Genomic DNA, 25006 nt, shown 5'->3' on the forward strand with positions numbered 1-25006 from the left:
CAGGATCTCAGTATTTATAAAAACAATTGTGATTATTACTTGTGCCATAATGTTGCAGCCCTAGATTAATAGTCAGATGTAACAAGTTTTTTTCTGTGTCTTGGTCACAAATCTTAAGGTTCCAAATGAAGTCCCCCAACAATGTTTAATATGATTATGTAAATACAAACAAAGTTAAATAAAAATCATAGTATGTTATTTAGCACAGAAATATGACTCCTCTGAAAGTTTGCCGAGAGTGTGTAAATTGACCTGTTTTCAGAAGGCTGATGTGGAGCAGTGCCAGCAGGAAAATATGATAATCTTACTAAAGAACAAATATCAATGTCATCCCAGACCAACCTGATCTCACCAGAATGCGTGACTCCACCACGACTCCTTAACACCGCATTGCGTGGTGGAGTCACGACATTTGTTACATTTACGTGTCGGCACCACGCAAACAACGCCAATGTAAAGTGAATGAGGCTCCTTTGTCGTGGTCCACACACACGCATTTCTACAACGTCCTGCAGTGAGCTTTTATTCTATAAAGCGTTTTAAAATCTACTTTATAGCTTGTAGTAACTCACGGGAGGCTTGTTTTATTTTATTTGTATTCATAATAATTTTTATTTTTCCAGACACACCCCTCTGGGCGTAATACATGCTTTTGGCTTGTCATCAGCAGCCGCATTTCTAAAACAAAGCACACAACACATAGGTTGCTCCACAAAGCTCCACCCCTTCGATGACATAATGTGAGACAAACCAGGAAACAAGTGTATGACTTCTCAGGGCAAGGACACACCGACAGACAGTTGGTAAGATTTACCTTCATTATAAATCTGTCAATATTACCTGAGCGAAGAGACTTGTAGGAGAAAGTTCTGAGGGACTTAAGGAAGGAAATACTCATACCCTATTTCCTGTTGGGGACTGAAAAACACTCAAGGTTGCAAAGTGAAAGTAACTCAGTCAGCTTTCCACAGCAGGGAGAAAATACAGCCTGTGTTCAGCTTTACTCAGGGACAAAATGGCTTCCAGATCAGAGGAGGATTACTGCTGTCCGGTCTGTCATGACATCTTTAGAGTTCCGGTTGTTCTGTCATGTTCCCACAGCTTCTGTAAAGACTGTCTGAGCATCTGGTGGAAGGCGAAACCACTGTGTGAGTGTCCAGTTTGTAAGAGACGATCCTCAATGGTGAACCCACCTGTTAGCCTGGTGTTGAAGAACCTGTGTGAGGCCTTCGTACAGGAGCAAGACCGGAGAGCATTGGAGATCCTCTGTAGTGTGCACTCTGAGAAACTCAAACTCTTCTGCCTGTACCATCAGCAGCCGACTTGTCTCGTCTGCAGGGACTCGGAGAAACACACCAACCACAAATTCAGCCCCGTTGACGAAGCTGCGCCAAAGCACAGGGAGAAACTCCGTGCCACACTGAAACCCTTAAAGAAGAATTTAAATGTTCTCGAACGTGTTCAAGGAAAGTTAAGCAAAACAGCTGAAAAAATTAACGTCCAAGCCCGACAAACTGAGACTCAAATTAAGGAGCAGTTTCAGAAGCTTCACAAGTTTCTAGAAGAAGAAGAGCAAGCCAGGATGGCTGCTTTGAAACAGGAAGAGGAACAGAAGATGCAGATGATAACGGTAAAGATGGACGCTCTGGGCGTAAAGATAGCCGCTCTTTCAGACACAATCAGAACCACAGAGAAGGAGCTGAGAGCTGAAGATGTGTCCTTTCTGCAGAACTACAAGGCAACAGTGGAAAGTATCCAGCGGCAGCACCCCCTACTGGAGGAACCACTGCTGGGCCCGGGAGCTCTCATAGATAAGGCCAAACACTTGGGCAACCTGACCTTCAACATCTGGAACAAGATGAAGGAGATGGTCTCCTACACGCCGGTGATTCTGGACCCAAACACAACAAATCTAGAACTCATCGTGTCTGATGACATGACCAATGCGAGAGGAGGGGAGAAGCAGAATCTTCCCGATAATCCGGAGAGGTTTGACGATTATTACATCGTCCAAGGCTCTGAGAGCTTTAACTCGGGGACTCACACATGGGACGTTGAAGTTGGCGACAATACATTCTGGTCAATAGGTGTGTTAGCGGAGTCATTCCAGAGAAAGGGACCCACACAGGCCGGATTATGGGAAATGCGGTTCCATAAAGGGGAATACTCGGCACGGGCACTACCAGCTGCAGCCACTGATCTGGGTTTGCAGAGGAAGCTGAAGAGAATCAGAATGAGTCTGGACTGGAGCAGAGGAAAGCTGACCTTCTCTGATCCTGACACTAACACACTCTTACACACCCTCAAACACACCTTCACTGAGAGGCTGTTTCCATACATTAGCACAGTGGATAAAGTACCGCTGAAGATTTTACCACTGAAGGTCTGTGTGAGCAAACAAGTGTGAGAGTTTTTAGTTTGAAGGCGGTGATAATAGTAGTGAAAAGCTCTTTATTTCTTTTTGATTTAATATGTTTCCAACTATTGATGTGAAAACACATTGAGCACATATCTTCAACGACAGTAAATTAGTGCCAACTTCATCAATCTCGTTTGACAGTAAGATATCCGCAGCAGCAAAAAGAATATAACTACAAGTCCAACTACAGAAGCTATCTGAAGATATCTGAGTTTGCGTTAAAATGAGAATAAAATCAGGACTCAAATATGTTTTTTTACATGTGGAGTCGTGGACCTAATTATCTTCCACTATAGAGTAAAAATAAGAAGTGGATGAGAACAGTATATAAATAAGCAGTCACCTAAAGAAATGTTCACTACATTATTTGTATGGCCAAAATAATTGATGATAGCAATATAGAAAATGTTGGCCTTTGGGAGGAAGACAAAAAAATATTGGAAATTATTTATGAGGAACTGCATTATTTACACAATGTCATAATGTGCATATTTGTATGAATTTTTCAAAGATCACAGTTATTGTCAATACAGGTATGTGGCCCTTTGAAATATTGATGTTTAGATAAATCGAGAATACAATTCTTGTTTAGTATTTTTTTGTTTGTTTTTATTATGCCACCTGTAGCACCTTGGGATTGCTGTTAGCAATGAAAGGTGCTTTAAAAATCGAATGTATTATTATTATTATTATTATTATTATAGTACTTCCTGTGAATCGATTTAATTTGTTTTAACATGTCTACACTTTGAACAGTCATCTGCATTTAATCTTCCAGACAGTTTTACCGGCTAACTTAAATAAACTGCTAAAAACGTTGGATGTATTTAGATTATTAGTAATGTATTTAATGGTTGAACTGACATATGAGACATTAATGGGTTTTGGCCAAGTGTTCAATTATGTAAGAGGGACAGTTTTGAAAGAGAGAGGATTTATGTATATTACTAGTAGTTTCAAAAAGACCTAAACTTATCCATAAATCCGAGCCCTCAAACTATTTTTGGCTCTGAAATCCAATTTTGCACAGAACTAAGAGGGCTTACCATCACTTATATTGAAAAAGGAACATGTCTTTGGGGCTGCTAAATTAGAATGGATATTTGCATGCCGGACTAATAGGAGCACGGAAAATGGAAAAAAACAACCCCTATGCAAGACTGCTGTTCATCGACTTCAGTTCAGCCTTCAACACCGTCATCCCCTCCAAACTAATCACATAACTCAACGACCTGGGCATGACCCCCTTTGTAATTGGATTTTAGACTTTCTAACCAATAGACCCCAGTATGTCAGGTTGGATAATCTCTCTTCCATGACCCTCAGCCTAAATACCAGTGTCCCACAAGGCTGCGTGCTGAGCCCCCTCCTCTACTCCATCTTCACCCACGAATGTACCGTTGTGTCGTCTGCATACTTGATGATGGTGTTTAAACCATGTACATGGTTCAAACACCATCATCAAGTATGCAGACGACACAACGGTGATCAGCCTCATCCACAACAAGGTTGAGATGGCCTACAGGGAGGAGGTTCAGCATCTGACTGAGTGGTATGCTGACAATAACCTGGCCCTTAACACAACAAAAACAAAATAACTAATTGTGGACTTCAGGAAATCGAAAGGCAACACACACACTCCCATCCACATAAATGGAACGGTGGTGGAGCGTGTGTCTAGCTTCAAGTTCCTGGGGGTCCACATATCCGATGACCTCTCATGGTCCAACAATACAACCAGCATAGTAAAGAAGGCTCAACAGCGTCTCTTCTTCTTGAGGAGACTAAAGAAAGATCACCTCTCTCCTCAGATTCTGGTGAACTTTTATCGCTGCACCATTGAGAGCATCCTGACCAGCTGTATCACAGCCTGGTATGGGAACTGCACAATGCTCAACAGGAAGGCATTGCAGAGGGTGACGAAAATCGCCCAACGCATCATCAGTGTCCCACTCCCTGCCATCGAGGACATCCATGAGATACAGTGTTTGCAGAGGGCGCACAACATCTTCAAAGACACCTCTCATCCTGCAAACTATCTGTTCGTCCTCCTACCCTCGGGGAGGCGCCTCACGAAGCGCAGCCCGGCTTGTGCGGGGAATCGGACACTACTTATTACTCGTATGATGGTGCCGACAGCACTCGATAACGAATTTATGATATGTAGATATATTAGTAGAAGCCGAAAGCCCGTAAGCCAAAGGCTGGCGTTGGACAAGGATAAAAGCCATAGGCCAAAGCCGGTTGTCTTAAAGGGTAAGCCATCTGTGGCGGGATTTTTCGGGTACAGATACTTGCACAAACGAGTTTTATGGTGTTTTGTCTAGTCGCCGGTAAGATCGTGCGGAGTATAGGGGAGGATAGAGAGCAAATTGTTTTCACGACTAAAACCGATATTCAAATCGTCGCGCCCCGCGACTCCGGGAGTAGCGCCCGTCTAATTAGGCCGTCTAAGACGCCACTACTTTGCCGGTATTATTCCTAATAAAGACCGCTTTGTCAAACCTCCAGTTTCCGAAAAAAGAGAACCGGCCAATATGGTGTTCCACTCAGGGAAAAAATAAAGGACGAGAAGTGTGTGTACGAGATAGGTCATGTCCAATCGACGACTCACAAATCGCTACGATTACATTTGTACGTGGCTGGTTATATGCAGGTTTGTCAGCCCGAACAAAGACTATCCCAGACCACATGTCGCGTCGGATTGTAAGCGCTATAAGAGCAGGTATTAGCTTGCATTTTCTCTAAAATAAAAGACTTTGTATAAATACGGAGTGACCGTAAACGTACTTCCAGGGGAAATTCCATGAGGTTTAATTGATCAGACAAATTAATTGTACCTATACAATACCGAGAAATAATCAGTAATATTTATGTGAATAATTACGGAATAAGATGTACTGGTATAGATGTCATTATTCCGGTAATCAGACTGTCAAAAAGGAGTTGTATTGGGAGATTAATCACGACTAAATAACGTTCATTCCCCTTCAACAACATGTACTCAAAAGCCAGAATTATACGAGAACGAGTTATACCCATTATTCCGTCATCATGGTATGTTCCATCATTAATAGGGTATATTGTGAATTTGTTTATACTAGATAAGAATGACAATATGATTAAGACACAAATTTAACACAGATTATTTGGTTTGTTTATCCATACGATATAGATTCTTATACAAGGGATAAATGTTCCACTGTCAGACAAATATTGCGTTATTCGATCATCAAAACTGAGATTAACTGGGACTTTTGGTACAAGGGATAAGAATTTCAACGGAGGAGAGTGGTTCGCAACATTAGTAACTATCGCGTCGTGTTGATCGACTTTAATTGGGAGGTTGTCAGTGTACTTGTGTGTCATCGCGAGTCCGTAACTTTATTAGCAAAATAGACTACTTCGCGTCGATTTCTCTCCAAGTCTATTCGTACATGGGTTTGTAGCCAGATCTCAAGAGGGTTCCGACTCTGTTCGTATACGTCGGACATGAAAAATTTATTGTCCTAAAAATTGTCTCAAAGTAGCATAAACACTTAGTAAGTCCTAAGTTGGAAATAAACAGGGTAACGTATCATGTACATGATCACTACTGTTACATTCAGATCCGTAGGACTGGTCTTCACGGTTTTTTATCCGTACGTCCTCAGATGTATTACTTCTTATGTAATATGTACCTTAATAATATTTTACTTATTAATATTTATTCGATATTTGTCTAATGTAGATATGTGGTCACATTTGGCCGTAACTGTCATTTTTATATATTTGGTCCCCCATACCCGTGACTCAAATTAGTCGCCCGGGTCTCAAGTTGTCCCATGTTCGCGGGACCCTTCTTCCGACTGGGACTTCGTACTGACCAGAAGCGGACNCTAACAATTCAGTTACAGTAATGAAGTAAATACGTTTCACACAACAGATATAAGCACTGATATATCATGAATTATGCAGAGCTACAAACTGGTAACTAACCTGTTTTCAAGTCTAAGTGTCCGGATTACAGAGGCGACAGTGCATCGGCTTGGATTAGGCTGAACCCTCTGTCCAGCCTCTCTCATCGTCAAACCATGGTTGATAACATTTCATTTCATTAGAGTACTCTTCCTCCTCCTCTCACTCTCAGCACAGCTCTTCCTCTTGCTCTTGCTCTTCCTCTTCCTCTTGCTCTTGCTTCCATGTTGGCTTCCATTGTTGCTGTAAGAAAGTACTCACCTGTGGTCTTTTTATAGTGCTAACATCCTGATTGATGAGACAACAATTATGCTATCAGGTGTTTGCTCAGGTGGAACGTGTTTCTTGATCATTGGTCCATGTTTGATGCATTTTGAATATCAGTGTTATGTATATCCTGTGTCTTACGTGGAGAAACGTGTGCAGTGGTTTGCAAAAAGTGCCATGTTGATTTGCAAATTGTGTGAAAAGCTGAAACGTGTTTAGCGTTTTGGAGATTTGAGCCGATGTTTTGCTCTTTGAGTGTCAGTTAAAATAATTGTGCTTTATGTATCATTTTAGTGTGTTAGCAATCGAGAAAAACTGTAATGGGACTTTTTGGAGGGAGAAGGGCTCTTTTCATTTAACATTTTGAATGGGACTTTGTGGGGATTTTTGGATGGGGGGTGCATTTTTGTTCATTTTTGAATGAGTGGGGTTGGGGTGGATGAGTAACATTTAACTCAACATTTCTGTTTTCGTTCTTCAATGAAACAAATAATTGTTCAATAAAATAATTAAAACTTGTTCTGTTGAAATGTCATGTTTTTTTCTTTAATTTTGCATCGAATATTTCCAAAATTCCCCAGCTTAACTTTCCATGGAAACTTTCTGGAAACTTTCCTCCCCTTTGCAACCCTACCCACGACTGCACCCCTGTACATGGTTCAAACACCATCATCAAGTATGCAGACGACACAACGGTGATCGGCCTCATCGACAACAACAATGAGACGGCCTACAGGGAGGAGGTTCAGCACCTGACTAAGTGGTGTGCCGACAATAACCTGGCCCTTAACACAACAAAAACAAAAGAACTCATTGTGGACTTCAGGAAATCGAAAGGCAACACACACACTCCCATCCACATAAATTGAACGGCGGTGGAGCGTGTGTCTAGCTTCAAGTTCCTGGGAGTCCACATATCCGATGACCTCTCATGGCCCAACAATACCACCAGCATAGTAAAGAAGGCTCACCAGCGTCTCTTCTTCCTTAGGAGACTAAAGAAAGATCACCTCTCTCCTCAGATTCTGGTGAACTTTTACCACTGCACCATTGAGAGCATCCTGACAAGCTGTATCACAGCCTGGTATGGGAACTGCACAATGCTTGCTCCCCTCACTACAGGACATATACAACACCCGCCTCACCCGCAAAGCACTCAGCATTGTTGGTGAGCCCTCCAACAGCCTCTTCAGCCTCCTGCCTTCAGGAAGAAGGTTCCGCAGCCTCAGCTCGGGCACCGTCAGGCTGGGGAACAGCTTCCTCCACCAGGCGGTCAGGATGCTGAACTCTCTCCCCTCCCTACCTCCCTCTCTGCCCCCCTCTGACATCTCTCCCCTGAACTCTCCACCCTGCCTCCGACCTTTCTCCCCTGCCCCAAATGGTCCTGGACTCTAACCCACACACACCCGCACACGCACACGCATACGCACACGCATACACACACACACACACACACACACACACACACACACACACACACACACACACACACACACACACACACACACACACACAAAACCAACCTTCATCATCCAGCACCAGTCACTTTTCTGCCATCTCCGCTGAACACTTTAACATATTATTAACATTTTAAACTGTATACTATACCCCGGTTATCTAGGCCCTTTTTGTTTTTTTGTTGTTGTTTGATGTTTGATGTATATATGTCACACTCTAGGACCCTCGAGAAACGATATTTCGATATTTCTGGATTTACAACATGTAGAATTCTTGACAATAAAGCTGACCTTGACTTTTGACTTTGCTCAACAGGAAGGCATTGCAGAGGGTGACGAAAATCGCCCAAAGCATCATCGATGTCCCACTCCCTGCCATCGAGGACATCCAGGGGACAGAGTGTTTGCAGAGGGCGCACAACATCTTCAAAGACACCTCTCATCCTGCAAACTATCTGTTTGTCCTCCTACCCTCGGGGAGGCGCCTCAGGAGCCTCCGGTCCAAGACCAGGTTCAGGGTCAGCTTCTTCCCCAGGGCTGTTACCCTACTGAACTCTGCTCCCTGATAGACTCAAGCCCATACCCACCACCCACCTGTTTATATATTTTACTGTCAACGCCGTTTACACTGTATATATTCATCTGTTATAGCCTATTTATAATTATTCTATTTATAATTATTCCATTTATAATTATTCTTAGTATGTTAACTCCTGCACTGCTATTTTGCACTTCTGGTCAGATGCCTACACTTACATTTCGTCATAGTACATGTACTATGTAATGACAATTAAGTTGAATCTGAATCAGAATTTCGGATAACGACAGGGGTAGCCAATGATTGTTTGTTTATTACCAACTATTATGTCCAATATTAACAAAAAGCAATTCTTCTTTCCATGTTTTTGAACCATTAATTCCAACCTCCAGCTTTGATAGCATTACAATTCAGTTTCCATCAGTTCTTGTAATGCATTTCAGCTTGTTGGTCTTTATTCCTGACAGTTTTACAAATTCAGTTTTAAGGAAAGCAGGACTGAAGTTTAATTCATTTGAGCTGTAAAAACCTTTCCAGACATGTTTACTTTTCTGCATTTTTCAGCAATGCTTCAAATCGGGTTCATATGCATTTTCCTAGTTATAATCATAATGCAACAAGTGTGTACCTACAGGAGTATATTATGGGTAAAAGAAAACATGCTTGTGTCACATAACTTTGCAGTGAGGTCTGAGTTCAAGTTTAAATCAGTTAACTCCAGAACATCGGAAATCTTGCACTTGGCATTTAATGTTCCATGCAAACTTACTTAAATGATTGTCTCAGAGTTTGCCCAGAATATGGACATGGGTCATCTCCATTCGGATATTATCCAGCGTTCTGCTTTGGTTTAGCTCAATTTCAATGACGACATGTTTAGTTATAGCTCATTTAATTTGAAAGTGCAGAGAAAGAAAAAGCAAAAACAAATGTGAAGATTGTTCGCCATCTCGTGGCCATCAATGGAACTGCATGGTAAACATTCTGATCCCATCTTACTTACATTTTCCCAAAGCAGTCAGCTTTACTATTCTCATAAGACATTCCACACTTTAATTTAGAAAAATTACAAAATGCATTATTCATAAAGATATGTATTCACCAAAAACACATTACTCTCGTAATTAAAGTCTACAACAGCTGAACTGTGAGTACAAAGTCAAGCAGGAGTTGTGGTATAATATTTTATTCTCATATTTTATGGAATACAAAGCCCCGATCCCTTCCCCCCCACCCCCCAAAACAAAACAAAAAAGTGTGCACATCAGATCTGGTGGAAACTAGTCAAGGACGAGGAAAAGAGGAAAAAAAGGGGAAGTTGCTTTATGGGGTGTGGAAGTGTACGACTGAAAATTCATGTTCATGTTCGTAAAAAAAGTAAACCCTCTCATGATGAATGAGCCCTTAAAAAAAAAAAAAAAGTCTTGCTTGAGTCTGTTGATAAAAGGGCTCCAAACAATGATAACAAATAAAATAAAACGTCTTTCCATCGACCTTTGTATAAACCATTATGACTAGAGGGGCGTAATCAATCGTGTGCAACAATAATTTAGCTTTACATTACTGCGAATTCAGTCGCTTTACTATTCTTTTACACAATCTCCTGCTAAGCTGCAAAATAGGAATGAAATAATTCTCCCAATTTGACTTGGGAGAGAAACGAAAATACTAACAATTATAAAAAAAGAAAAGACAATTAGCAGAAGAAACTAGCTAGCAGGGCTACAAACGACCACAAATATGTTCTAGCAGCCAAACTAGGTCCAATAATTTGGGCTTTTCCTCAAAAATGGCTCTGAAACATCTGGAGTGTGTTTGACAAAGCTAGCCTTAGAGTCCCAGCTAAATCTGCACCACTGGGACAAAGCAACTGAAGCACATTTAAAGTATTTATTTTCGAAAATCTGGCCAAAAGTGGTCTCCGCTAATTTCATGATGTGTAAAAGCAACCAGCTTCGAAGACACACTGGGTATGGCAAAGAAAATCACGGACAAGTATAGTGAATTAAAAATAACATTAGTAACATCACTGCCATTGAATCCATACATTTCAATGCAATTTCTAGAAGATCGGGGAGCATGATCAACCCCCCCCCACCCCTCCGGGACTTTGCCACACTGATTATTATGAGATGGTTTGTTTTTTTAGTTCATTTTCCAAAGAATGTAATCTTTTCCTGACCACTACACATCAAAAACACACCAGAAAACAAGTTAACCCGATACAATACACACAATCCAAGGTTCACGGTCCCGAAAGGTGCTGTTTTTGAAAAAAAAAAAAAGGAAAAAAAAGGAGCCTCAGGTCCTCCGTGTCCGCTCGGTTAAAGTGTCCGACGCGCCGAACCGGTACTTTCAGCGAGAGCAATTCATGTGGTGGACAATGGAAAAAGATTTTTCTGTTAAAGAAAAGAAAAAGAAAAAGACGTGTTCAGGATGGAGGTTCTTTAACAGCTTCTCTGCTAGGGAGAATTAACAGGCTGCAGCAGCTTGCTGTCCGTGTCTATTCCGATCATTATTTCAATCCATCCATCACGGTTCTTTCTCCTCAGGTAAGGTCCTCACACCATGTACGAGTTCTGGTTCTTCAGCTTGTCCAGCTCTTTGCTCTGCTGCCTCAGAAACAGGATTCTGTAGTTGAGGAGGAAATAAGTAAATCAATGTAATGATATGAATGTTTACTTTAGCTAATGTGGATGCTAATGTCACATTGACCTCACCTCTGTTCCCTCAGTGTGGCCTGAATTTCACACACTCTGACCAGGGAGCGCAGGTTTTTCATCTCCGTGCAGATCTCAGACATGTACAAGCTGCCCATGTTGTGGATGTCCTCGCGCAACCGAGCCGCCTGAGGGAGAGGGATGAAGCGTATTGTCAATGTTGCATACTGGTGGCACAAAGGACATTCGAGGCATGCATTGGTTTTTAAAAAATGTGATTGAAATACAGAAACATCGGGCCATTGGCTCAAGGGGTATTACACTGATCTACCAATCAGAGGATCAGTGGTTTGACCCCTCCCTCTGCATTCAGAACATCGGAGTTACCTTGGACAAGATACCTAACTCCAAAAAATGCTCCCATAGTCATGGCTTCAGTATTGAAGTGTATGCAAGTCGCTTTGGATAAAAGCGTCAGTTAAATAACATGTCATGTGCTGTCTGCCAGGTCTAGTGAGTGGGGCATCCATAAACATGTGCATTATAAGACTTGCATATAACATAAAATTATCAAAACGTTTGCTTGCAATTAACCTGCTGAACACACTGATATTAAGCACAACTTATTATTAGCAACAGGTGGTTACACTACTGGCATAAGTCATTAGCATTAATAACATTACTGAGAGTTTGCAACACTAACATGTTCATTATATCTATGTACAGATTACAGGTAATGAAATAAAACATAATCCAATTACAGAACTTTTAAGAACTTCTCAAAAATAAGACCCAATAGGGCCTTATAATACTGGGGTATCTACGTGTTTCTTTCACACCTGCTAGATTTGATTCCTTTTCATAATTTTTCCTTTAGGACTGAAACAAATTATTCCAAAATAGTTTCAGAATGCCGCTTTAAATGTCTAGTCCTATTTTTGTTATCAACTTTAAATAGGTGTTTTTACGGTTATTGTAGTAGTAGGAATTGAATTTAAGAGTGCTGTCAGATTACTGCAGTTTTGTCACAACAGTGAAAATGTTTAACATTTATTTGAAAATATTTCACATCCAAGTTAATTATTGTTACAAAACTGATTAATTGCATCGGGAGAACCGGCAAGCTCAGAGACAAAGATAGAAAAATATATATCAAAACTTTATTTTTTAATTTTTATTAAATAACATATATTAAATAAACGTTCAATAACCCAGGTATACTGTATTTGTTTTTTTCCCCCAAAACGTTTCAAAACCCTGAGTTCCCCTCACGTCAAAATCACAAACTTTCAAGGATTCAAAGGGACCATGCATAGTTTTTTTGTACTTGGGGCAGTACCTGTTTCTCAGTGTTCTCTGAAGGCCATCCTTGGATATGTCTGATGAGGCTCTCGTCAAAATGAGTTGCCAGGCTGGGGGTGAAGGTGCCGGGGTTGTCGGGCTGGGTCTGGCTGCTGCTGCTGCCGGGGGGGGCGTGGGGCAAGGCAGCGCCGTGTGCGTTTGATCCAGAGCACAGGAGTTCCTGGCTGCTGGGGCGAGACAACGAGTGGGGGGGTTCAGATGCATTTTCGCTTTGGATCATGTAAACTTGAATTTATCCATGCGTAGCATTTACTTCTCCGTAATATAACCTTAGAATAACTCAAACACTGCTCCGTTATTACATTTGTGTGAATAAACATCCTCAACCTTGTATTTACCACTTTAACTGCCATGAGAAATTCAAGTGAGATGAATAATTGCTTGACAAGTATGATAAAATACTGCTGGACAAAAGAACTACAGAATGATCATGTAATGGTATGCCTCCATACTGGACTATAAGTAACTACATCTTTCCAGAAAATAAAACACCTTTGGAAACTAGAATTTTCTAAAGGACTAAACAAATAGTCCCTTTGAAAACTGTTGATGTTGCTGTTGAGGTCTGTAAAATATGTTTTTGGAATTCAGTCGTTCTTTTAGTTTACTTTCTTCTGGTTGTTTTAAGCGTTGACCATACCTCCAGGCAATTTTTTAGCACAAAATAAAAATGGCGTCTTGAAGCAATTCCTACCTTCTCTGCTGGATAATTCTGGGGTCCTCTGGACGCTTCTCTGCGGTCTGAGGCACAGGGACTGGTCCTTGTTTCGCTGAAGACATGCTGCCCTGTGGAGGGGACAAGAGACGACAAGAGATGAAGAAATGGGAGTGAAAACAAAAGGGTGTTTTGTCAAGGAAGAAAGTGGGCTTGAGTCATGAGCAAGGGGAAGTACTCCTCGTCTACTTTAGGTCCTGCGACTCACCCTTGTTTGTGACGATGTGACGCCGCCAGGGTGCATGCCCAGGGGGGGTTTCTGGGAGCTCTGCGGCGTGCCGTTCCGTGGTGAGACGTACGGCCGCGGTGATGAGGCGTCCGACGTCAGGGAGACCGGGGACTGACTGGAGTGCTGGGCTGAAGGAGGGAAGGCTCTCTCATTACTCACAAACACTCATCAGCTGTGACCATGCATCAACCCTGGCGTTGTACAGTGTCAACCCAAAGCCTGCAGTCCATTCCTTGCAAGAAGTGAAGTATTGTACACATGAAGAATTGATTTAGCAGCAAACTACAACTAGCTCATTAAAAAGGCTAGTCATACAAGTAGGGCTGCACAATGTATTGAAACGTTATCAAAAGCGCAATGTGGACTAGTGCAATATTCAAATTGCTGTATGCGCAATACTGATCAAAATTAGCATCACAACTAGGGCTGCAACAAACGACTAATTTGATAATCGATTAATCTATCGATTAATGAAACGATTAATCGACTATTCGGACTGTTACTGTATGTCTTGCACAATTTCTCAAACGCTCTTATTTAGCCGTCAACTTTTAGATTTAGCTTGAGGTTGTTTTAGGCATGTGGAAACTAACAATGAAGACAATAAAGATGAATACTTGATTCAAAAATCCATATATTATTAAATTAACTTAACACATTTTGAACTAGATTAACATTGCTTTTTATTTAAATTAAATAAATAATATTTCACATCAAAAGAAACAACAATGTTTTAACAAATCATATTAAATAATCTGAAGACAGAACTGTAAACAGAATAGGTTAAACTTTAACAAAATAAAGAATAACTCAGTTGCCTCTCATCATTAACCCATGTTTGTATCATTGAGTTAACTCTGTGTGTTGCTGCTAGCATACATAACACCTGACGTGGAAACGTTACTCGTGGATGGGGCTACAGAGCTACTAGAAAGACAGTCGAACCCGGTGCATTCCTCCGTCTGAATTTGGTGCACTTTTGCTAAATGTTTAGACAAATTGCTCGTGTTACCGCCCTTACATGCTAAACTCTTATTGCGCTTTTGGTAAAAAGGATTGTCCACATCGAGATGAGTAAAGTGTGTGTGTGTGTGTGTGTGTGTGTGTGTGTGTGTGTGTGTGTGTGTGTGTGTGTGTGTGTGTGTGTGTGTGTGTGTTGCTGCATGTAGCAGCTGCGTGTGTGTAAACTGCCCCGCCCCCTCACACACAGACGGGGGAGAGAGAGATCTCTCTCCCCCGTCTGTGTGTGAGGGGGCGGGGCAGTTTACACACACGCAGCTGCTACATGCAGCAACACACACACACACACACACACACACACACACACNATGAAGCTCAGCGCAAGTTCAGGCAGGAAGACCTATCACTTCGTATTGCGCGTCATGGCAATACTCGCTCCCTTCACTAAATGATAGGGAGCGCCACTCCTCAGCTAACCTATCACGTCCCTACATTCACAAGCCTAATCATCGCACCCGTTAATCCCTCCATATATGCTCTCCCCTTTTCCATCAGCTGTCTTCCAGGTGTCAACGCGCAACCCTCCTCCACCCCTTCGCCTCCTGCTTCCAACTCAGGGCCAAGCTCAACCTTCTCCCTTCCAACCGGACCTACTTATCACCACCACCAGTGTCTAGACCCAGGGGGGTTCATCGGAAACGGTTCTTCCCTTCCCGAATGACATCCTACAAAACCTGGGCCTAATCGCCAAACACCATTTCATTCACTTGTTATAAACTGTCATATTTCATTTATATAATGTGACCCGATAATAAACATGTATTCCATACATCACGTCTCTCCTGATTGAACTATGATGTTGTTCGTCTTTAGTGCTCCACATGGTTTTATCTAAGAACTTTTACCCTTTCAGTGTGTTTACAGTTCAGGAAAGATAATTGTAACATTTTGGCCTCCAAAAAATGTCTTGTTCTTGGCGTTCAGTTGTGCTTAGCTTCACCTTCTCGAATGACTTTTGGTTCCATAGAAATAGGATAGTGATGGCCATCAACCAAAATGGCAATGACCAAAGTGCCAAGCTCAAGCATACCGTAATCAGTAAACCAGGGGTGTCCAAACTTTTTTCACTAAGGGCCACATAAAGAAAAACATTTCACTAGAAGTGAGGTATATTGCCTCATAAGTTAAGTTATAAGTTAGCAAAATCAATCAAATAAATTAAATGATGCTTGCTATTTGAATATATAGAGCATACATCACAGCTCCCCATAGGGTTTCCTTTATTTTGTGACAAAAAGGGTTGGCAGCTCATTCCTTAAAATAGGAGCCTCGGATTGCTTATAAGGGGGAAAAGGAAGGGTATATTTCAAGGTTGTTATGGAAATAGGTTATTGAAAAATTGGGCTTATTAACACATGAATACTACTGTGTAACAAATGTTTACAAATACTGTATGTTATATAAGTTCATTATAAGACAAGTATAAGTACAAGTGCAACATATTCCATTATACTTTTAGAATTTGCTGCAGGCCAATAAAAAATGCGCCACAGGCATCAGTTGGCCCTCGGGCCGTAGTTTGGACTCCCCTGCCATAAACCAATGAATGGCGTCACGGTAACTATTTCCACTTCTTATACTGTATACATTTTCTGCTTTGAACAACAATTTTGGGCTAACTTGTTAGGCTTCAGATGGTATAATATAATTGTAAGGTTAAAAATTGATAAGCACTAAACAAAAATGTCAACAATCCACGTTGACTAATAAAAGGTGACTGCGGCTGTGCAAAAATTCCAATAGGTTTGGCTGGCCTGCCTGCACCCACTACAGCAACGTAATCCAAATACAGCAAACTCTTGGTTGCAAGACTTCAATTTTGTCTGTGCCAACATGCCAAAATTGATTTAGTCTGGATTGTACTGCCAGCATTTGGGCCACCTAAAAACAACCCCCCACACTGCTAACAGTCATACTGGCTACGCTCTAACAACACACGTCTTATGAAAATAAATCCTTTGAAGGGACAATGAATTGATATTTAACAGTCTATCAATGCCAGTTTTGACAATTTGAGTTCATTCTTTTTTAACTTTGGCCTTGCATAAACTCAAAGTTTGCTTGCCGAAAAAAAACTACTCTGGATAAATGGTTATCTCTCCCGTGAGCCTAAAGGTAGGATTTCAAAAAACAGGGTATTCGTTGTGATAATAAAGAATAAGAAGAATGGGGAATTATGTGCTCATCAAATTGATTTTAACAACCAGCCAATACAGTTAGTCTACATATCCATGTTGTCCATCAACAATTGTCCGGCTCAGAAGCTGCCAGCGCGTGAGCAATGTGTTTCTGGCCACTTTCAGAGACAGGTTTTCAAAAAACAAACATCCATTCACAGAAAATTATACCCTGAGTTTCTCATAAGTATGTGTGAGCTTCAGCTTTGGGGCCAAGAACAAACTGGTCATTAGGACTGTTTAAACAACCTGTTAGTTCTCGGCTGGCCTTGGCTTCTCATTAAGAACAGCAATGATTTCTATAATGTGTGTGTGTGTGTGTGTGTGTGTGTGTGTGTGTGTGTGTGTGTGTGTGTGTGTGTGTGTGTGTGTGTGTGTGTGTGTGTGTGTGTGTGTGTGTGTGTGATTTTCTTTTTTGGGTGTGTGATTTTCTTTTTTGGGTGTGTGTGGATGTGTGTGAGTGTCTGAAATATGACTGTCAGCAGATCTGACATAAGGAAACATGCATTGGGGTTGTCTGGGCCTCTATGAGTGAAAACTAATAGACATAACTAGGGAGTTATTTAGCTTCATTTACAGTGTGGTTAATAGTTGTCAACACCTCTCAGTTGGTAAAATAATTAGGGGAAATACATACAAATAGAATTTACAGTTGGATTAATTTAAAGGATATGCTTCAGGAACAGAATACTGCACAGTTAAGGGTCATGTTTACGTGGAAAATACTATTTTATACTTTCTAGTCAAGAGTTAGATGAGAAGAGCAATACAAATCTCTAGCTAGCAACAGGTTTGTCAGGCACTTTACCTGTCTTAAAGTCTGTAGGTAAGCTAACCATTCCCTATCTGTAGTGATATTTATGTTTGAAATATTATTATTGGCAGGGTTTCTGCAAAACAATCTAGATACTCAAACAGAATATGGAACGTTACTTCAATTATAACACTATTTCCCAAAATGTTGTACATTCAAAAAGAGAGAGAAAGGAAGAGAAAGAAAATAGAAAAAGGGAATAAACCCAATGAACCACTTATTCATCCGCCATCCCAGCACTACATGCAATTTTGGAGCATATGTTCAATGCATGTGTTGTTCAAGAGAGAAAAAATGAATGGTCATTTAAAGAAGATGCTTCTGGTTATATACAGAGCCTTTTCTTATCAAGCTCCACTTTTGTGGAATCAGTTTCCAGTTTGTGTTCGGACGGCAGACACCCTATCCGTTTTTAAGAGTGCGCTTAAGACCTTCCTTTTTGATAAAGCTTATAGTTAGGGCTGATTAGATCCAGCCCCTAGTTTTGCTGATATAGGCTTAGTTTGTCGGGGGACATCTTACTTCTTCCTTCTCTCTGTCTATACCTGTGTACTCTCATGTTCCGATTAACCCAGCTTCCCCAAATTTCTTTCTTTTTGGTGTCTATATACGCCGGGATCCGGAGTCATGGATGATCCTGCGGTCCTGTGTCATGGATCGCGAGTCCTGGATCTTGAGTCGTGGCTGTGGTCCTGGATCACAAGTCCTGGATGGATATCCTCGTGGATTCATCTTCCTATTATACACACATGCATTTCCAAACATTTGGACTACCTATGTTGCAAATGTATTATCTTTTCAATTTACACACGGCATCTATTGCACGTCTGTCCGTCCTGGGAGAGGGATCCCTCCTCTGTTGCTCTCCCTGAGGTTTCTCCCATTTTTCCCTTTAAACTGTGGGTTTTCTCTGGAAGTTTTTCCTTGTACGATGTGAGGGTCTAAGGACAGAGGGTGTCGTATTGTCATACTGATATTCTGTACAAACTGTGAAGTCCACTGAGACAAATGTAACATTTGTGATATTGGGCTATATAAATAAACATTGATTGATTGATACACCCAAGTCTCTCGAGGTTTGATGAATCAGTGCTATGATCCCTTTATTGCTGTTACTAGCCTGTAAGAGACAAAGTCCTGTTGAGAAGAGGTCACCATTGGAATTGTCACTACTTTTGAGAAGATTGCTCAATATGTCTGTCCAAAGGCTTAGGTTAAAGAGTTAAACAAACATCTCTGATACCTCTTGGCAAGAAAGCAAAGAAGCATATTTTCCAACATTTTAAGTTATTTTTAACGTTTTCTTTGGGTAGAAATGATGCGATACTGGTCAAAAGACTTGACTGGGGGAGTTTAAGGTTGACACACATTAGAAGCTACAGGAACACATCATCATCATCATAGAAGGAGATACTCTTCACCTTAAAGTCGGGTTGGGAAAAGAGGCCAACTAGTTCTTTGATTTCATCTGTCCAGCCTTGGTTTATCAGCTCTTCCGCCAACTGGAAGTAAGACAGTATATCATTTCGAAATTAGAGGTTTCAAATCATATCATGGCCTGAGTGAGGTTTGCTCCAGTCTACAGTACTAGCCAAGAGAGACAAAAAGTTTTTTTTTTAAACTTGTATCTGATTCAGACTGTAGTGACACATATTTAATGTGGTCCGTTCACGTCACTGGGACTTTTTTGCTTTTCTTCTTTATGTAAATTATTTGTCCGTGTTCTTGTTCTGGTTTCATGTCTTTTAGGCACTGTTGGAAAAAACGCTCCCAAATGTTCAAGGCTACACGGCATCTGCGGCGACGGCTAAAACAGAACAGCCTTGACCGTCAGTTTTGACTGGAGAGGCGGTGAGGGACTGTGGGCAGTCGGCCGTCCTGTCGAGTGTATTACTGTTATGACTTCTAATACTTCAAGATGTCCAGGCACACTCCAGAGACACAATGCATGAAGGTCATTAGTTTCCACTGTGAGCAAACAGAAGCCTCTCTGAGGGGAAACAGAGCCGTGGTTTGGCCCGTCCAGTGGGTCCTGATCATTTAAGCCAGGCAGAGAGTGGCTGTCTAACAGAATCTGAAGCTAAGGGAGTGAAGAGAGGAGTATCAGGGCTAGGATATGGGGGTAAAGAGACAATAACATGGCGAGAATAACAGTCAGCGGTTAGCTTAGCATCGCTAAGGGGCCCTTGACAAAACATAATGGGACATTTCAATTGGATTCTGGAGAAAAAAATTCATACATTTTCTTCAGCTGGATAATATCCACATATTTACACCCATTTCATGATTTTTTAGGCGTTAAATAGCTAATGCATTGACTATATATAAAGAGCTAACATTGACATTTTGCTCAACATGAAGTTAGGCTCAGGGCCTTTAGGTGAAAACGACAAGTAAAGTTTTGTTCATGTGGTGACTTCGCCTGCTAGCTTGCGCGTCTTTCTGAAGCTGTTATCTGATTGGTTGCGCGTCAAAAGGTAAGTGGTAAAGCGTCAAAGTTTTCATAATTTGAACTTTAAGCACAGCGCAAGATGATAGCTTTGAGCAGTGCGCTACACTGAGTTGCACTTTCCCCTAATATGGCAGCACCGCTCTCTTCATAGGAACACAACGGCAATGTCAGTGGAGAGCTGTGTACCACTTGTGATGTGAATGCAGCTTTAAAGTTAACAACTACATAACATTCATCTTCCTATTATACACACATGCATTTCCAAACATTTGGACTACCTATGTTGCAAATGTATTATCTTTTCAATTTACACACGGCATCTATTGCACGTCTGTCCGTCCTGGGAGAGGGATCCCTCCTCTGTTGCTCTCCCTGAGGTTTCTCCCATTTTTCCCTTTAAACTGTGGGTTTTCTCTGGAAGTTTTTCCTTGTACGATGTGAGGGTCTAAGGACAGAGGGTGTCGTATTGTCATACTGATATTCTGTACAAACTGTGAAGTCCACTGAGACAAATGTAACATTTGTGATATTGGGCTATATAAATAAACATTGATTGATTGATTGAACATTCGCATGGCTGTGAGTCACCACCGCTAAGCTAAAAGCAGACTTGTGTTGCATGATGACATTTAACTGTTTTGTTAAGTCACTCATTACCACCGCCGTTAATATGATGCATATTTACACACCTATTTTATGTTGAAGAACAATACGTGACACTCTCTTAAGCTTGTGTTAACCACAGACCTTTTTTTAGGTATCTAACCGAAAGCATGTTTGGCTTCGAACGGCGTGAACCAGAAGTGCTAAAATGCGAACTAATTTACGGGTTTAGGACTCATTCCTGCACTCCTCTATAGTAAAGATAATTGTTTGATTTGGGGATGAATATAAGAAAAGGTGGAGAGTAAAAACAAAGTGTTATCTAGAATGTCCTTGTTTAACACTTTGACCAGGAACAAGAGGGGGAATGAGGAAATGAAGATGTAAAATTACCAAAGTGGTTCAAGGGAGGTATAGTTGTGTGAGATGGAAATATAGCAGTGATTGGTTGGTAACATGAACAAAAAGGACTGGTATTTGAAAGATGATTCACATCTATTTCATGGGAATCGAGACTGGTGGTGCCGCAGTGGGAGCACTCTCTGTCACTTCATTTTAAATCTGAAGTTAACTGTATTCATCCAACCTGCAACATTAGACTGCACACAAAATGGTTTTAGCAGCCTTTTGTTCTGCACCGTCCTCAATGACCTTACTCCTGGCTTGAAGACATAACACAACACTTCAAGTGACGAAATCAGAGGTTACAGAGAGTTTTGAGATAACATTTCATAATTTGGTGCACATAAGAAGGATGGTCAATCCACTCGTGCTTCTGTGCGACAGATAATATGTCTCGATGTGGAGGAAACGATTTGAACAATGTCTTCCCTGTTCCCTCTCCTGTCAAACTGTCATCCTCTGCAAAAATGTTTGGAGAGAGTCACTTACTTCTGAAGCCAGACTCGCTGCGTGCTCTTGGATGGGGATGGGGCTCCGCTTCTCAAAACGCTTCAGACGCTCGTGGATCTGCCAAGTCAGGAAGGTATCACAATGAAGGTTTTCTCTTCAGTAAAAAAGGCACTTTATGCATTTCTTAATACTGCTACAACTACTATTATAACTAATACTTTTCCATCTTTAATGATTTATTTATAGAAATAAAATATAATTTATTATAAGCTTGTAAATGAGGAGTTTTTTTAATTACATTTATTTCTGCAAGTTAGCTTAGGTTCAATAAAGTGTATCTTAACTTGTAGTAAGACATTACAGATAAGATTACATTTTGTATTATTCATCTGGATCTGGAACTCGAAAGTAATTAAAGTTTATAAATAAAGGCAGTACAGTAAAAATGCTTCAATTGTTGTAATATATACAGTATACTTACTTTAGGTAAAGTACAATAACATAACATTGTAAGTACAGTACTTTAGTAGATCTAAATGTTACTGTCAACCACTGCATGTGGATAATACTTTTGTTATTTGACCTACTAAGTAAGAAGTAACAAGTGGAAAAAACTCAAGCACGAATCATTAAAGGGGCCCTATTAGGCTCATTTCAGGTACATATTTGTATTTTGTGCCTCTACTGTGACATTTCTACAAGCTTTGATGTAAATAGAGGTCTTTATTATCTCATACTGCTTGTGATGCAGTAAACAAAGTCCAATGGAGGCGTTTCAGGCAGGGGGGGGGTGTATGAGAGAAACACCCTCTGGAGGGACCTTTGAGATGTTATCCTTTGCAGAACATTTAGATGCACACAAACCTGTATAGTACACTACAGGAAAGGGAAAATCCGGAAAGCATAGTAAGGCCAATTTAAAGCACAAATGTGTTTCCACCTTGAAGAGCAGGTGGAGTTTCTTCTCCATCAGCATGCTGTGGAGGAACCTGTAGTCCTCCTCTCTGTCCGTATGAGACTCTGTTCCAGACATCACTGAAGATAGCAGCCTGCACACGCCTGCAGGAGTAGCAGAACACATACACCAATGAGCACAGCTCCTAATTTACTGATCCTATTTTAATGCTATGAGGTGAGGTCAAAAAACCCAAAGACGGAGGTGATATCTTACACGTTATAAGAACAACTATAAAATATTACTTCATTGTACAGCTTTGCAAGTATTCTAAGGATATAAGGGAGGTGAAAAATGACATATCGAATCAAATTACCAACATATCGCCTCAAATAACCTGATAACCTGCTACACTTTGGACCCACCTCTGTTTTCTGTTCGGCTCAGCATCCTCATCACTCTGGAAAAAAAAGAAAGAAAAAGTAATATTATAATATTCTCCAGATTTCTTTTGTTTTTATTATTGGTAAAAGAAAGTGTGGCAGAAAAATAAAAAATAAATGTTTATTTTTTCCACAATATATGCTTCTTCTGAGATATTACTGCCCCCTAATGCTGGAATTACATATTTCAACATCTGTTCTATTGCACTTTTTCACTGTCCATACACCAATGTCAATACATGAGTAAACATTAAATTGTTCATTATATTTTTAATACCCTGTACATTTGCATTATATTGAGACTACAACCAGGTGAGTTTTACTCGCCTAAAATTGCATCAAACGAAATATGAAAACATAACTCAAACCATATACTGTATATATATAACGCTTAAAATAATGTAATGGTTGGTTGAATTGAAGATTTGTTCCATCTAATTTCCCTTGTTATACTTAAACTGTAAATAAATATTGTCATGTATCCTTCAATAAGCACAGCTAGAGAAACAGTCAGAATATCAAATGCAATCTGATATTTATTTTTGTTTTATTATCTTGTCTCAATACCAGTAATTTAATAATAAAATAAAAATATTGTGAGTAAATAATGAATTGTTTTTGACAAATAATTGAGTTTACAGATTAGGAGTGTAATGTTTACGATCAATCCAACACATTTTAAGTTAAGTAAAGCAGCTCCCACACAAAATGTAAGGTGCACTCACCAGAGACGCTCCATTCCATCATGCCCAGTTCAGACAGGCCTTATCCCTTAATACCCAAAGAGCAGCTGCATTTGAACATCTACTTGTAGAGAACGGTTGTAATGCGATCAACTGGTTGGATTTTAAAAAGAGACTGTCCTTTATTGTGTCAATAGGTGTCAGGTCTGACCTAAATCAAGCCGACAGATAATCAATACAGCAATCAAAGAGAATGGGGCGTAAAGTTTGCATACTAGTTCACTTTCCAGATTTAAGATTACATTTATTTTTTAGGTCAGCATTTGCATCCTTTTAGTTCGTTTTTGCTATTTTATTTCAAATGGTTCTCTTTGGTAATGAATTATATACATATTTTTGTTTTTAAAGGAATAATAATTGTGTGTGCATCAACCTTAGCAATCACAGGAAGGGAGATTTTGGGTCATGGATGTCAAAATATCAAATATTCACCCTATTTTGGGGGGCTTTCATTATAATTATTTTCATTGGGGTCTTTAGGACACTTTATTCAAAGCACTACTTACCATGTTCAGTGTGTATTTCAAGACCATTGACCTCTCTGTGGGGAAGCTAACAGAGAGTTTATCAAAAATAAATGTGTTGTGGATAGGATACATGCAAAAATAAAGGTGTATTTGTAGCTCATCTGTGCACTGACCGGAGATTCATTCAGTATAATGTAGTGCCTCACTATCCACACCACACCAACTGAGTGCAAGGAGGAGAACACAGTATTAGACATACAGTGTATGGTAGTCAAGTGTTCATGTAGCTCCAAGAGGATGGAAACAACAGAGCAGACTAGCACAGACCGTGGGTGTGTCCCAGAAAATGTCCAGCAAACGAGATGTGAACTCGTAGGAGGAGTCCACAGCAACAACTAGCTCCGTTTATAGCTGCGTCACGTTAGCCAGAGACAGCTAGGCTAATACCGGAAATGGAGTTACTTACTTCAAAACAAGAGCGTAAACTTTAAATGGTCAAAGCAATAAATACGTAAGAAAGAACCGAAAGAACATGGTAAATGTTTGGTTAACGAGGTCGATTTTCTTTGACAAGAATGATAACAGAGTTTCGTTTTCAATGTATTAACAAAAACATTAAAAATATATACATATGTTCTGGTAGCCAATTCTGTTTGATAAAAAAACATGACATTATTTCTCAATGGGATGTACAGTTTTACTTATTATTATATGTTTGTGTACACACTGTACGTCCCATTGAGAAAATGTTCTGTCATAAGTACACTAGGAATATACATAACTTGTGTTCTGCACTATGGTTCTGCACTGTTTCAGCCGTCATTGTTTACACTTTATTGATACCATTAATATGTTGGGTTGTTTTGCTTTTTAAATGCCGAATTGAATGACACTTGAAGAAGTTAACAATGTATTCTTCATCTCTCTCTTTTTTCT

General features: G+C 40.4%; 2 protein-coding genes across 2 annotated transcripts; one reads left to right on the forward strand and one right to left on the reverse strand.

The window, feature by feature from the left end:
• The first annotated feature begins 766 nt into the window (after nucleotides 1-766).
• LOC104943103 (nuclear factor 7, brain-like) lies at nucleotides 767-3029 on the forward strand. The gene has a single exon (XM_010768423.1). The coding sequence runs from the start codon at nucleotides 1016-1018 to the stop codon at nucleotides 2405-2407; it is 1392 nt and encodes a 463-aa protein (XP_010766725.1). The 5' UTR covers nucleotides 767-1015; the 3' UTR covers nucleotides 2408-3029.
• Nucleotides 3030-9513: 6484 nt separating this feature from the next.
• LOC104943104 (WW domain-containing adapter protein with coiled-coil-like) lies at nucleotides 9514-23604 on the reverse strand. Its single transcript, XM_010768424.1, has 9 exons — nucleotides 23586-23604; nucleotides 22463-22581; nucleotides 21562-21639; nucleotides 18996-19117; nucleotides 13584-13758; nucleotides 13355-13446; nucleotides 12638-12827; nucleotides 11359-11486; nucleotides 9514-11269 (listed from the first exon to the last, which is right to left on the reverse strand). Exons 1-9 carry the CDS (start codon nucleotides 23602-23604, stop codon nucleotides 11200-11202), a joined length of 993 nt encoding a protein of 330 aa, XP_010766726.1. The 3' UTR covers nucleotides 9514-11199.
• Nucleotides 23605-25006: the final 1402 nt, after the last annotated feature.

Source organism: Notothenia coriiceps, unplaced genomic scaffold (genome assembly GCF_000735185.1).
Source record: "Notothenia coriiceps isolate Sejong01 unplaced genomic scaffold, NC01 NC01_scaffold00005746, whole genome shotgun sequence".
Taxonomy (NCBI): Eukaryota; Metazoa; Chordata; class Actinopteri; order Perciformes; family Nototheniidae; genus Notothenia; species Notothenia coriiceps.